Below are 15,072 nucleotides of genomic sequence, written 5' to 3' on the forward strand. Positions count from 1 at the left end.
CCTAATGATCTTTTTGATTCTGTAAAGCTTCTTTGCAACAATGCAATGTTAAAAGTGTTAAAGAGGTTTATTTAGCTGACAACAAATAAAGTGCAGCTGGGCATAAACAAGATGTAAGTTAATCAACCTTACAAAATTTTTTTCTATTAATAAGTTAGGCAGAGAGTTCTATTGGACAGAAAGACAGACGGACATTTATGTGAACTTCAACCTGAAATAATAATGTTACTGATTACATTAATCATCCTATTTTTTTGCTCTAACCTTTTAACTATTTCTTAAAACTCTTTACCCATCAAAGAGGTGTAGTAACAGTAGTTTAATCTCTATAATGTTATATGTCTTTTTAACCATAAACAGTTACATCTAAGGTTGTGGAGTGTTCAGAAAACAACCTTCTGTTGTATCACTTTTGCTATACAAGTTGTAAGCAGTGACAATGGAGACTTTTTCCATGTAACTTAATGTCTCCTAACAAAAAGGCTCACAATTGCAATGCTTATGTTTTTTGTTAAATCGCAACATTTTACAAAAATCTGTTTATGACATTAAATTTGATTATGCCAAGTCTCTGTCATACAATGTACAGGTTACTAATAAACAAAAATTAATACAAACACTGTGATTTGCTTCAGAGCTGAAAGCACTGTCAGAGATGCTGTTATTAAAAAAGAATAAACCTTTTGCTCAATCAAAATCAAGACTTCAACAGCTGTTTAATATAATAACAATCAGCAACTTTTCATTTCTTAAAAAAAATTGAAAGCCGTACAGAGTATATCAATATTTTTTAGTCATAGCAGTGTCTGCTAATATAAACACATAAATATCTGCTGATTAGTAAAGAAAAAGTCAAAATACTTTTATATTAGTTTCTAAAATAAAATTAGTACATTTGTTTCATTAAAATCACAAAAATGGTGTGAGATTACAGGAAGGCTTAAAAAACATATGGTTTTTGTTTGACACACTCTCCCCTGTACCCCTCAGTAACCGTATGTCCAGTTTCTGTAATTAAATTCTCATAAATCTTGTATGCAGCAAACCAGCATAGTAAAAATTATCAAGTTAAAGCAAAAAAAAAGAAAAGAAAAAAAAAAACAGGATGTTTATGCATATGTCAAGTACAGATGAATGTGAATGTTTTCTATTTGCTAAATTGCAAAACTGTGGTTACAGTCTGAACAATCCAGCAATTTTTAAGTAAAAAAAAAAAAGTTACAGGGATCACAGACTGTTTCTGCTAAAAAAATTTACAAAAAATTCACTGTGTGAGATATGACCAACAGAGAACACCCTGCAACAACCTAACAGCTAATTTCTCTAAAACTGTCCAAACATAAAGTTAGAAAGGTAGAAATTTGTTGTTACTGTTCATTATATGTTCTGAATTATTTTGGAACTTAGAAAGTGTGTGCATTCATACACAGAGGGACATGAAAAATATATAAATTCCCCTGACAGTCACATGAGAGCATCGACAATCATGCAACTACTGACATCTTAGAGAAAACATAATACAGTTCTACACAATAATGCACCTACTGGAATAATTAAATTCCAGTTAAAAAAAAGGCTTGATGATAACTTAAAGTTTGTATAAATTTTTGGGGTCTTTCCTTCTCTCAGTATATATAGTGTAAGAGAGAGGGAGATAAAGTCAAAGTATTGTAAATGTTATGGCTGATTGCTTGTGTAGCTTGTATTAAGTTTCAAATGTAGAAATTAGTTAAGTTACTGTTAATATAACCATACAATAATTATTTTAAAACATTAACACACACACACACACACGCACACACACTCCTCAGCCAAAAAAGTCGTCACTTCAGAAAGGTCAAGTTATAAAATATTATGGCTGATCATGTGTCTATGTCTCTACACAATATATATATATTGCATATATATGGCTTAATAAATGCCATCAGTACAGTATACATACTTGTGCACAGTACTGACTTTTTTTTTTTAGATATTTATCATGTATAAAAGCACTATGCTGTTTAAAATCGCTATACAAAAATCAATTGCACAAAGATGTGACACTACATAGCTTTACACGTTTATCACATTTGAATAATAGAACATAAAGGCAGCTGTTTCTAAGAAATACAATTTTTTCATTTTTAAAGGCTTCATTTATAGAGCAGAGATGCACATGCTCTTTGGGTCAGAAATTAAACCCCGGCTCTCACGGGGCACTGGCCTGGAAACGATAGAACAGACTTGTTTACCATTCTGGGGAGCTGAAATTAAAATGAGGACAACCATTAGAAGGAACGATTGCTTTAAAAGGGGAAAGTTCTTTTCTTTTTTTTTAACTTCCCAACCAGAGAGTTAAATGTTGAAAACCAAACATGATAAAATTCCTTTATAGCATGCTTTAGTAAATGACTATGATGAGATTTATGGCATGTTTCATAGACAAATGTTGCAATGTAACCATAAATAATCATGTGATCCGTCCAGCCATATAGATTAACATGGATTAAATTGGCAGAAGAAAGGAATAGTATGTAAAAAAAAAATTAACTGATTCGAAAAAGCAAAGAATAACAGAGGTGGTTAAGGCACGACAAGGTGAATTAGAGAAGGTGCTATTTTGGAATCTCAGAGATCTTGTCTATGGACCGCAGCAGCTCTGATACGAGGCACAAAGTCTCTCGACCTGTCAGCAACTGCCTGTAAAAAGAGAATACACACTCAGTAATATCCATCATGTCATATGACTAATCACTAAAGTTTAGGAAATGATATGATGAGTATCAGTTACAATCTTTCTCCCCCCCCTCCCCCCCCGACATACTTAATGGAAGTCTCAGCATCCTGAGCAACTTTGTTGAGGTACTTGGATGCCACTTGTGCATTCTGTCTCATTGAGCTCATGGCAGCAGATTCTCCGGCACGGAAACGTTCATTTTCACATCTGTATGTTTCTAGCTGGCTCTGGAAAAAGGAGGAAAATGTATGAGCTGCTACACAGGCAGTTCAAATAATAAAAATAATAATAATAATAAATATGTAAAGTTATAGAAAAATAATCAACAAAGATGATGTGACATGAAATGAAGTAGAGTCAACAAACAGGACATCCCAAAGTGTTTTATTCCTCTTAGTCTTTCACAGCAATTTGTCAACACTGTCAATTCTTTAACTTTTAACTGCTTATAGTTATAGTACATCCAAGCCTCTCTCTCTCTCTGTTAATAAGATTGTATAAGAAAATATACAGTATGTATATACTTCTTTATTTGCATTTGCAGCATTTGGCAGACGCTCTTATCCAGCAGTGGTGCTGGGGTTTAAACCTACGACCTCCTGATGAGTAGTCCAACACCTTAAACAGGCTATCCCTTATGTTACTATTTAGTATGATCTCTCCTGAAAAATATCCTTTATCGTTTGTTAGGAATTTCCTGAATGAAGGGCAAAAAATGAAGACTCCTTCCAAAAAATATCAATAAATGTCATCTTACAGAATGATTAAAAGTCTCATACAAGCCCAGGTGATAAACAATTACCATAGAAACAAGAACATAAACAGTGCACCTGTGATTTTATTTAGGCCAAAAAAAAAAAAAAAAAAAAAACCTATTCTCACCAATCACATTTGAGAATTCATGCCCTGTCATGTTTAAAGTAAACAAATTCTTGCAAAAATGTGATACAATAATGCATTCAAAAGCCAAACCTGTAGCTGATGGACCTCTTGCTTCAATTTAGACAAACTGCTTTCAGCTTTAACGGCGCGCTTCTATGTTGGAAAGAAATCACAATTCGAACTCGGAGATGTTCTATTTTGCGAGGGTTGATGTATTCACATCAATGTAAATTGAAATAATAAAAAAAAACATGCATACGGTCATGAGCTGGAGATTTTCTTCCACAGACTGCACCATTCTTTCTAAGGCTTTGGCTTCTCTCTCCTCTTGCAAATTTCGCTTGTGCAGCTCGTCTGTGAGCTCTCTGATTCTATACACCAAAAACATGTTTTCTGATCAGAGCTGTACAGTACATGCGGACAATAACCATGCTTCTGTGTGAGTGTTACGCAAAGTCAGTCTGTTATCAAATATTATACAAGGGTGAGTCAAAAATTATCCGCACCCTGGCTGTAGAATTTTTTTAATTAATTTTGAGAAAAAACAAATACTGTACATATTTTTTCAACATGATCTCTTTTCTTTTTAACACACTTTATATCCATCCGTCAACAAACTTTCGCCTTTTCTCATTGAAAACTGTTTTAGGCTGAGCTGCGAGCCACGAAATAAATGCTGCCATCATCAAAAGTGAGTCTTCATCCTTGTAGGGCTGCATGTAAACCGACATTTAGGCTTCAGCACTACAATAAGCATATCTAACGAGCACTGTTGAACATTTTTCCTGATAAACGTTCCAATACTATCCTCTTGAAAACTGTAAGCATCAATTTTCCAGCTGATGGTTGACTTTTGAACTTTTTCTTGGTTGGTGATCAAGGATGTTTTCATTCCATACTTTGGCATTTACTCTCAGGCTTGTAGTGATGAATCCGTGTCTCATCACTTATGATTCTCTTTAAAAAACGTTCATCTTCCTTAGAGCATTGATCCAAAAGAGTATTTGCTTGCAGATATCCAAACGCCTCTGTTTATGATCTTCTATTAGCTGTTTCAGCACCCTCAGACCACAAAATACTAATCACGCATGCTGCTCTTTTTTTCTTGCAAATCACAAGCGGGGCATAAATTTTTTTTGTTACAAAAGAACTGATGTAACACGTTCACACCTGCACAGCAGTGGCTGGGGAGAGAGTAGCCTCGAGCGGAAAGCGCCTACAAAACAGTGCAGACAACAGAAGTTTTAACATAATCTGAGTGCGGACAATTTTTGACTAGCCCTCGCATATCTGTACATCAGTTATCATCCAGAGGCATTATTTATGTATTCATGTGTGCATCTTACTTAGAAGAATCAGCCTCGGACTTGTTTATCAGTTCTCTGATATGCTTCCGAAGCTGAGAATTTTCTTCTCTTAGCTAGAAAAGCATGAGATATAAAACAAAATTAAAAAAAATATTTTATGTGTAAATGTGACACAATAACACCACTGAGTAACAAATTAACCACTCAAGATCGTGTTACCTTTTGCTGGTAACTTATTCCATTTTCTGTACTTCTTTTCTTCGAGTGGAAGGTGAGATCAATAACCGAGGTCTCTTCATCTCCTTCATAGCTACCCGTGCTCTTTCTGTGGAAGTGAGGCTGTGGTGAGAAGTCCTCTCCCAGCTCCCACTCATTTACTGTCTCGTCCTTGTCTTCACAGGACAGTAAAGAGTGATCCAAATAAGCGCCGCCATCCAGAGCGCCACTCAGTCCTAAATCATGTGCTCCGTCAATAGCCGAGGGGTGGTAGCTGTCGGTCCACTCGTCCTCGGGTTTATAGTCAAACGACTGGTCAAGAAGGGTGGGATCTGTGAAAAAGTCAGCCTTAAGGCAGTTCTCAAAGTCTCTGGTGTATTTGTATTCATCCTCCACTGAACAAGCACCATCAGATGCTTTCTAGAACAAGAAACATCAAAACATCACCACAAAAATACCAATGAGTCATGAGATCAAAATGCAACTCTCTCAGCAAACACCATAACTGTTTAACTCTTAAGGGTGTTTAGCTTCTTGTGGTTTATAATTCCTTCTCAGAATACATATTTGCCTTATGACTGATTAATGGTTGCCAGCCAAATTAACAATTCATTTTAACAATTACACCCATTTATTTTGATCACATCATCATCAAGTACAATAGGCACAAAATAGAGTATTTTCTTATATCCATGCATCTGTGTGGAGTTTCCTCCAATGATTCCCCCCCCCGCGCTAAGGATAACCTTAGGATCCATCGTGACCCTGACCTGGATAAAACGCTTACTAAAGATGAACAAATTGAGCCTCCGAGTGGTTCAGCGCAGTGGTAAAGCGCTCGCCCCATCATCCGGGGAGCGCTGGTTCGAACCCCGGGTGATGCTGTTTTCCTCTCACAGCCGGAGGCACAGAGAGAGCTGATTGGCCGAGCTCTGTCAGGTGGAAGGGATGAGAGGTACTTGCGCTCCCACATTAATCACGGCTCTACAGACAATCATGGGCGTCTGTGAGCTCGCGCACGCAGAAGGAGCGGCTAGCGCTTTCCTCCGAGTGAGCAAGCAGTTCGAAAAGATGCGGTCGGCTGACGTCATGCGGTTCGGAGGAAACACGGGATAGTCTTCGCCCTCCCGACTGAGTGGTAGTAGTGTGGGAGCCCCTTAGCGACGGGGAGGAATTGGCTACGACTAATATTGGGGAGAAAATTGGAAAAATATAAATAATTATAAAAATAAAAAAAAAAGAAGATGAACAAATTGATGGATAGGAGGTATCACGTGTTTATGTATCACACTTTGTAGCATCTTTATTTACTCTGGTTAACCCTCAGTCACTTTTATTAAATAAGCTAAAATGAATGTGTAAAATCTGTTATAAAGTCCAAAAGTTTGGAACCACATTCAAATTCTGGGATTTTTTTATTTTATAAATAATTGAACAACAAAAGATTTTTATAATTTACAGCAAAAGTAATAAAAGTTGGTGTATTAAATTAGAAAAGAATGCAAAATAGAGGCATTATTTAAATACAGTGGAACCTCGGATTAGGAGTAACAATTTTAAATAATTTTTTACTTGAAAAACGAGCATTGTCTTAGTTAACGAGCACCGAGTATCATGTTTCACGCATGCGCTTCTTGTTTTAACAACGAGCGTTACGTCATCACAAGTGAGCCAACGGTTTTTCTCTCTCTTGCAGCAGAATTGTAGGTAATCGTCTCTCCTGCTGGGTGAATGCACACACACACACTCACATTAACGGAGAGACCGTTTTTAAAACCGTTTAAAAATTAGCAAGGAACATCGCTAGTCACACTCGCGTGAGTGCATACTAACGGGATTACTACTGTAAAGTAAAACAACAACAACAAAAATTAAACAGCTCCTCACCTTTGAAAACAGTCGCGACAGAGAGAAGTTTGTGTGTTTATTTGGCAACCTGAGAGAAGGGGAGCTGTAAAGCCGAGACCTATCGTCTCCCCTGCTGGGTCTTAGTGCCTGCAGTGTTTTTGAGTGTGTGTGTTTGTGTCTGTGTAAGGCAGAGAGTTTGTGTGTTTGTTTGGCAACCTGAGAGAAGGGGTCCGTAAACGCGAGCGAGTCTACCTTCATCCTCCCTCCTCTCAGGTTGCCAAATAAACACACAAACTCCTCTCTGTCGCGATTGTTTTCAAAGGTGAGGAGCTGTTTAATTTGTTTTTTGTTGTTGTTTTACTTACAGCAGTGATCCTGTTAGTATGCGCTCACGTGAGTGTGACTAGGAATGTTCCTTGCTAATTTTTTAATGGTTTTAAAAACGGTCTATCCGTTAATGTGTGTGTGTGCGCGCGCGCACACACATTTTACACACATACACTCTGCATGCACAAACGAAAACCCTTATCTGTCGGGGTTTAATTAGAAATTTTTTTAAGGTAAAGTACAGGTTAATTTGTTTTATTTTTACTTTATATTTTGTATTAATTATATTTATGTATTTATTTTTTTCGGCTGTAGAACGAATAATTTAAGTTTCCATTATTTCCTATGGGAAAATTAAATTTGGTTTACGAGTGTTTTGGAATACGAGCCCACTTCCGGAACGAATTAAGCTCGTAATCCGAGGTTCCACTGTATTATGTCAATTAATGTCAAGCACAGAAAATGTGTTTTTACCTCAACAGGCTCGACGCTGCCAGAGTGATGATTTTTGCTCCTGATAAATTCTTTAAAGGAGAAGGGATTCAGTTCTTCTCCTTCTTTTTTCAGCTCATCTGTAGTAGGTGTACAAAAAGTGTTAACAGTGTAAAAGACTCCCAACTCATGGGAACAAAAGATCAATAAGGACTACAAGGGCGAGTCAATTTATTTATTTAGAATTTATTTTAATTGACTTTTTTTCTAAACAATCTACTTGCTTTTCAATACACTTCTTTCTGTTTAATCCAAAGTTTAGATTTTAGCTCTTCAACAGGCATCTCACTGTAATGAGTACTTTTGATTGTTGAACCTTTTTTCTGATAATGTTCTATACCTCGGAGAATCCAAGAAAACTGTAAGAATTGATTTTTCCAGCTGATTGACTGGTTGACTTTTGGATTTTTTTCATGGTTCATGTTTGTGTTCCGTACTCTGCCATTTACTCTCAGGCCCGTAGAGATGAATCCATGTCTCATCACCAGTAATGATGATCTTTAAGAAACTTTCACCTTCCTTAGAGTATTGGTCCAAATTTTGTTTACAGATATCCAAACGCTTCTGTTTATGCTCTTCTGCGAGTTCTTTCAGCTCTAGGTAAACACCTAGACCACAAAAAAATAATCACTGCTCTTCTTTCGTGTAAGTGGGGCATTCATTTTTGCTCACACCGCAGTTACAAATGAACTGATGTAACACGTTCACACCTACACAGCAGTGACTGGGGAGACAGTAGCCTTGAATTGAAAGAGCTGATAAGACAATGCAGCCAACAGAAGTTTTAATATTACCTAAGTGCGGATAATTTTATATTCATTATATATATATTCATCCCAAAAGCATCACACAGAATGACCATCAGTTTGACATCTCTTCCTCTGGTCCCACTGTGTGTGAAAGACAACATGTAGTGCAAAACAACTAAAGTCTTTACTCACCATCTTCAATAATAAGCTTCTTCTTGGATGCTTTGTGTTTAGACATGTTTCCTGTACAGTGCTCTATTAGCTAATAAACACAACACTAACACATTTGTGTTGCTCAGATGTCCAATATTTGCTCAGTGTTGTATTAAAGCCGTGTAGCTGACATCTCGTAAATCAACACAAGCCAAATAAAATCTCTAACATCTCCAGATACTTATAGTCATAAAGAGGAATACAATAAAATAGTCATTTCACTGTAACTTCGGCTAGCTGCAAGGAGCTCTCTGCTGCTGCGTGTCTTCTTCTGTCATGTCAGAGTTCAGTGGAGATGATGAACAGCGCCACCTACTGACCTGGCAGGAGACTCAGCGTCAGACAAACTCCAGGGGAAAGAACGAGAAGGCAAAATAGACAAATGCCTAATGTTATTAAAATAATTGCCCAATGTTATTAAAAAAATTTATATATATATATATATATATATATATATATATATATATATATATACACTGCAAAAAAAAGAAACGTCCTCTGACTTTCAACAAAAGTACCAGTCAGTATCTGGTGTGGCCACCAGCTGCTTGAAGTACTGCAGTGCATCTCCTCCTCATGGACTGCCTATTGCGGACAGTCTGAGCACTGATGGAGGGATTGTGTGTTCCTGGTGTGACTCGGGCAGTTGTTGTGGCCATCCTGTACCTGTCACGCAGGTGTGATATTCGGATGTACCGATCCTGTGCAGGTGTTGTTACACGTGGTCTTCCACTGCGAGGATGATCAGCTGTCCTTCCTGTCTCCCTGTAGCGCTGTCTTAGGCGTCTCCCAGTGCGGACATGGCGATTTATTGCCCTAGCCACATCAGCAGTCCTCATGCCTCCCTGCAACATGCCTAATGCACGTTCACGCAGATGAGCAGGGACCCTGGGCATCTTTCTTTGGGTGTTTTTCACAGTCGGTAGACAAGTCTCTTTAGTGTCCTGCGTTTTTAGAACTGTGACCTTAAATGCCTACTTTCTGTAAGCTGTTAAGGTCTTAAGGACCATTCCACAGGTGCATGTTAATTAATTGATTATAGTTAATTGAACATGCATTGTTTAGACCCTTTACAATGAAGATCTGTAAAGTTATTTGGATTTTTGGATTAAAACTTACAGAAACATACATCTAAATTTAAACTCAGTTTACTAATCTAAAACAGCTAGGAAGTTTCTGGTGCACATGGTACATTTTACCCAGAGAGGAGAAGCCACAACTCTCTCATTATGTTGCTTTGGGAAATCATATGTTCTTGTTCATGTTCTTCGAAATCATCTCATAAAGAGGAAGAAGATACTGCCCTAACTGAAAAAGTTAAATAGTGTTACAAAAAGAAACACATTTGTTGGAGAGGGAACATAAAAAAATTGAAAAGGGTATGGGTTAACCAACTACTTCATGCTTCGAATGGTAAGAAAAGGAAAGTCTTAATCTCAGTTAATAAGAACACACCAATCACAGTTGTGATTGGGAAGATACATAATGGTGGTGGGAGCTATAGGAGATACTAATATTTAGTGATTATGCACCTATTACACTCACTTTTCTTTCCTCTCTCTAGTTACTGGAGATTAAATGTTAGTTTTATCAGAAGAAATGGTAAAATAACATAGTTTAAAAGAATCATTTTTTTTCGTACATAACACCTCACCATACCATGCACCCTGTAGTGGCTTAAAGAAAAATAGACTAATTGTTTCATCCAGATTTTCAGTGGTGCTCTCAGCTGTAGTAGATCTTATGATGAACGCCTCTGGTCATTTACTCTGAGCAACCACCAGAAACATATTTTCTTCAAATAGACCAGCAGAATCTATTGCGCCTGCCATGGTTTATCTGACTGATCCCACACATGAAGTAAAACTTGTTGTGACATGCTACTGACCTCTTGACATGAACAACATTTTTTCACTGTTTCCTCTGTGTCCCGGCCACCAAAAATAGCTTTTAGCCAGCTCTTTCATGTGGATCATTCCATAGTAACCAGCACCAGTGGAATGATTACTTTTTGTCTCCATAAGAGACAACCCAAGTGAACAGAAAGTTTGTTGTTTTAGTGATGTAGGGTTTTAGATGATAAATATATTCATACTTTCCAGTCATCAGCATCTCTTACACACTCTGCTCCAAATAGACAAGTAATAATCTAATATCTCGAAACAAAAACTCTTGGCAGTATAGTTCAATACCCAAAGACCGGGCAGCTTCTCAGCTCTCTCAGCATTAATGGGGTTATTCTTGATATATGTAGCTGATATATTTAGATATGAATGATAGTTACATTAAATGTTACTGTATACTAAACTTTACACATTTAGGTGTAATGCATCTGATTTGATAATTAATTTTTTTTTAACAGAAGTGTTTCTTAAACCTAGAAATGAGGCCAGGGCAAAGTTAGATGCTGACTTTACATTAAAAGAGATGAAAGAAGCAATAAAAGCCCTCCCAAATAGGAAAACTCCAGGTCCAAATGACTCTGGTGTTGAAATTTGTAACACAATTTTTTCACAATCTTTACATGAGACTAACATATGCTTCATATAAAAAAAAAAGGTAAGTAGGATACAGAGCCTTCATTATATTATATCAGAGTCAAATAGTTATTACATCACTTTCTCTTTTAAGCACAAGTGCCTACAGTACACATGTCCCTCCCACCGTCCTCAAGAATGAGTGAATAGTTTCCGAGACCACCTCTGCAAGTGGTCCAGAGACTGATTTCGGAGCATGGAATGATTGCATTCTCACTGACCAAAATCAACTGGTACCACGGCCAAGTGTTTACAGAAACAGTTCCCAGAAACAGTTCCCAGACCCTAGTGCACCCTCAGCCTGCTTAATTTTGATCAATAGCTTGTGGCCAAGGTGTTAACCACAAATTTTAGTACACATGTGGCAGAAATAATGTATCCAGATCAAATGGTTTCATCCAAAGTAGTCTTTCTTTCTCCAATGTTGTATTTTTAATATAATGTATTCCAAACCAAGCAAAGATATTACTTCAGCATTAATCTCTCTTGACATTTAGTAGTGCACATTAATGTAGTAAAAATAGGCAGGGCCAGTTGGCTGCGACTGCAAGAAGCACATTATAGCCTGCAGGAGCCACTGCCCACAAGGTCCACTCTGCAACTTTGCCCACCACCATCACTCACCAGCCAAGTGCCTACCTGCCAGCTGGATCTGCCTCTGGACCTGTACTTGCACACCCTCACTTCCTTCTTCCCCTTCTTTCCCTTCTCCCTTCTTAAACCCTTTCCTTTTCCCATGTTTCCTAATTAAATTACCCTTTATCCGTAAGACCGCACCTTGTGTCTGCGTTTCTGTGGTGCGCTCCAAGCGAAAGATTACACCCTATCAGGGTTCCAACATTGTTATTGGGCAGTCAATAATAGAGCTATGTGTCACAATCAATTGCCTGGTCTCATTGAGTTCTTTTTTGTTTTACGGTGGAGGGACGACAAAATTAAAACAGTTTGAGATAAAACATTGATTGACACTTTGGATCTTTTGAACCCCTCAAATTTAATCTCCACAAATCTCAATTTTTCTATTATCTTCAGATTCTGCATTTTGTTAGACAGAGTTTTTCTAAATTTGAAGTTCTTTCACGTAATAGCGTAACATTTCTAGACAAACGGTTATTCAATTTGTTTCATTATTTCCTCAGCACACTATGGTTTCTTTTGATCATATACAAACATTATGTGAGATGGATATTGGCGGTGGGATTTCTGTGAAAGAATTGGATGAGGGCTGTGTACGATTCACACATGCTCACTAACTGCACTATTAAATAGTTAAGCTTAATAAAATTTTTCCCTTCAATCTTATCCATTTGTGACAGATGCAATTGCCAAGAAAGTACCCTTGCTCATCCTTTTTGGTTGTGTGTCAAGGTAATTGGTGTCTGGCAAGATATTTTTAACTGGTAATAAAAATGTTTATAAAACTGGGATCATTCCATAACATAAACATAAATCCCTGGAGCTTGGGCCCTTTTTCCTACTGCACTTTTTCCCTTCCAGTGAACTTCTTATATGAATATGTTTCAATACATTATCTTCTGTAGCTTTCCCTCCTTGTGAAAGGTGTCGATGATTAAATTCTGGAACAATGTTAAGTGAACTGTCTTCCCGTTTGTGTACTTAATCAGCTCAAGGGATAAACAGTATAAAAGATAGTGTCCCTGTGCTGCTAAAGTTTTTGGAGACATCTCAGGGTACAAAATAAATAATTCCAAATCGGTATACATTTTTTAAAAGAAGAGGAATGATAAAACCTACTATAGATACTCCTTTTTACTGTCACTAAGGAATATTTTACATAAATGGGAATTAAAATAATGCTAGAGATTGGAAATTTCGTTGCAGCCAATAACGAGTCTTTGGCACATTTAGTAAAAGAGATGTTAAATCAATGGACCATTATGTCCATATACCTGACTAGTTGTATATGTATAGTAAAGATAACACTATTACACAAATATTTACATTTAATTTCAACTGCTCCCACTCCTATTATCTGGTCACATTCTTGCACAACATTAAGGATTTATTGGAATATTTATAAAAAATAAAAAAAAAGCTAGGCTTCAACTTAGACTATTATATTTACCATATGGGTGGTAAATTAAGTTAGGCTATTTGGCATTCCAAAATTGCTTGTAGTGTGTGATTGATCGGTCTGGCAACTCGACCCCTTATGTATCTGCCACAGAAATAATATATCTCCAGGGTGGGGAGCATCTGTTGCCCAATGTGCAAGGTGGCACGTGGAGGGACCAAAATACCAACCAAAAAATTACCTTATGAAAAGGTGTCTCCAGCTTCCTAACATGAAGTGGTATCACTAAACTGCTCAATCAAGCTCAGCCATTTACTACGTAGTTAAAACAGACTCCCCAGCCTGGGTTAGTAATAAACAGATGTCAACATCAGGGCTCCCTCGCAAACTTAACATATGTTTGGCTTCGGCTACAGCATTACCCAGATCTCAGAAATGCTATCTTGTTTTGGTATGCTGTACTGTATATCATAGACATATTTTTGAGTGATATCAAAAACATGCCTATGGATCAAGTCCCCAGATTTATATATATATATATATATATATATATATATATATATATATATATATATAGGTCAATGTAATTAATTTACCCAGTTATATGAGAAATACAGTATTCCTAAAAGACTTAAAAAAAATACTCAAAGCTAAAACATCCAATTTAGCCAATATATAAACATCTGTCGATACCGTCAAAAATTGACTCATATGACTGCTAAAGGTCAGCTTTCTTCATTTTATTCCTTGATATTTACATGAGGACATTCAGGTGGCAGACTGGGAAACAGTCTGCTTTAAGGCTCAAACTCAATCCATTAACTATTATCAACTACTATGATTCCAATATAAATGGCTATCGACTAGCTAGACTAAGGCATATATCTCCCAATGTACCAGATATATGTGTAAAGTGTAGAGAGGAGGGACTACACAAATTCTTTGTCTGTGGGCAGGTAAAAAAAATTATATGGATTTAGGAAAAATGTGTTATATGATAAGGGGAAAAAGTTAGACGAGAAGGTCTCCGTTCCAATTAATTCTGAAGGTGCATATTTGGGTTGAGGTCAGGGCTCTGTGCTGGGGCCAGTCAAGTTCTTCCACATGGAACTCATCAAACCATGTCTTTATAGTCGTTGCTTTGTGCACTGGGGCAGAGTCATGTTGGAACAGAAAAATCTAACTGTTATCACAAAATTGACCAAGATGGCTTGTTATGCTGAAGCATTAAGATTGCTCTTCAAATTCAAATTAAAAATTAAAATTAAAATTTTATTTGTCACATACTCAGTCAAACACAACATGATATGCAGTGAAATGCTTTTACATTTACATTATGCCTGAAGTCCATGACTTAAAAATGAAAAAAAAAAACAGAGTATTTAAATATACAAATAAAGAATATAAAAGAAAAATATAATAATAAAAAAGAAAAATAGAGAAAATATGAAACAAGAATAAAAAATTAAAATGATACAATATAGAAACTATAAAAAGTCTAGCTGTAAGCTTACACTACTGTATGTACAAATAATAGAAATAGAATTGAGATGGAATTGAAATCGAAAAGCAATGTCCAGTCATGAGCCTGGGGTTTCACTGGGGATAATGTGCCTGACTGAAACACCTGAATTGATTAATTAACATGTTTGGCCAAATACTTTTGTCCATACAGAACAGTGTAGAGTAGGACTGTGGCTGTATGAACAGCGCGCATGCGCAGATGAGGCGCCCTGCTCTCCTTCCG

At 36.8% G+C, this 15,072-nt stretch overlaps 1 protein-coding gene across 1 annotated transcript; it reads right to left on the bottom strand.

Moving 5' to 3' along the window:
* Positions 1-715: 715 nt before the first annotated feature.
* On the bottom strand, positions 716-9,019 carry entr1 (endosome associated trafficking regulator 1). The gene is made up of 8 exons (XM_053480498.1): positions 8,733-9,019; positions 7,774-7,871; positions 5,128-5,544; positions 4,948-5,021; positions 3,861-3,972; positions 3,692-3,754; positions 2,807-2,946; positions 716-2,682 (listed from the first exon to the last, which is right to left on the bottom strand). Exons 1-8 carry the CDS (start codon positions 8,776-8,778, stop codon positions 2,598-2,600), a joined length of 1,035 nt encoding a protein of 344 aa, XP_053336473.1. The 5' UTR covers positions 8,779-9,019; the 3' UTR covers positions 716-2,597.
* Positions 9,020-15,072: the final 6,053 nt, after the last annotated feature.

Source organism: Clarias gariepinus, chromosome 21 (genome assembly GCF_024256425.1).
Source record: "Clarias gariepinus isolate MV-2021 ecotype Netherlands chromosome 21, CGAR_prim_01v2, whole genome shotgun sequence".
Classification (NCBI taxonomy): Eukaryota; Metazoa; Chordata; class Actinopteri; order Siluriformes; family Clariidae; genus Clarias; species Clarias gariepinus.

What these genes read in the sequence shown, in the direction of transcription:
- entr1 (XM_053480498.1), bottom strand. Translation starts at nt 8,778, where the DNA reads ATGTCTAAACACAAAGCATCCAAGAAGAAGCTTATTATTGAAGATG. An exon ending in AAGAGGTCCATCAGCTACAG is followed by an intron (nt 2,947 to 3,691) that starts GTTTGGCTTTTG and finishes TCCTTTTTCCAG; the next exon opens with AGCCAGCTAGAAACATACAG. An exon ending in GATGCTGAGACTTCCATTAA is followed by an intron (nt 2,683 to 2,806) that starts GTATGTCGGGGG and finishes CTCTTTTTACAG; the next exon opens with GCAGTTGCTGACAGGTCGAG.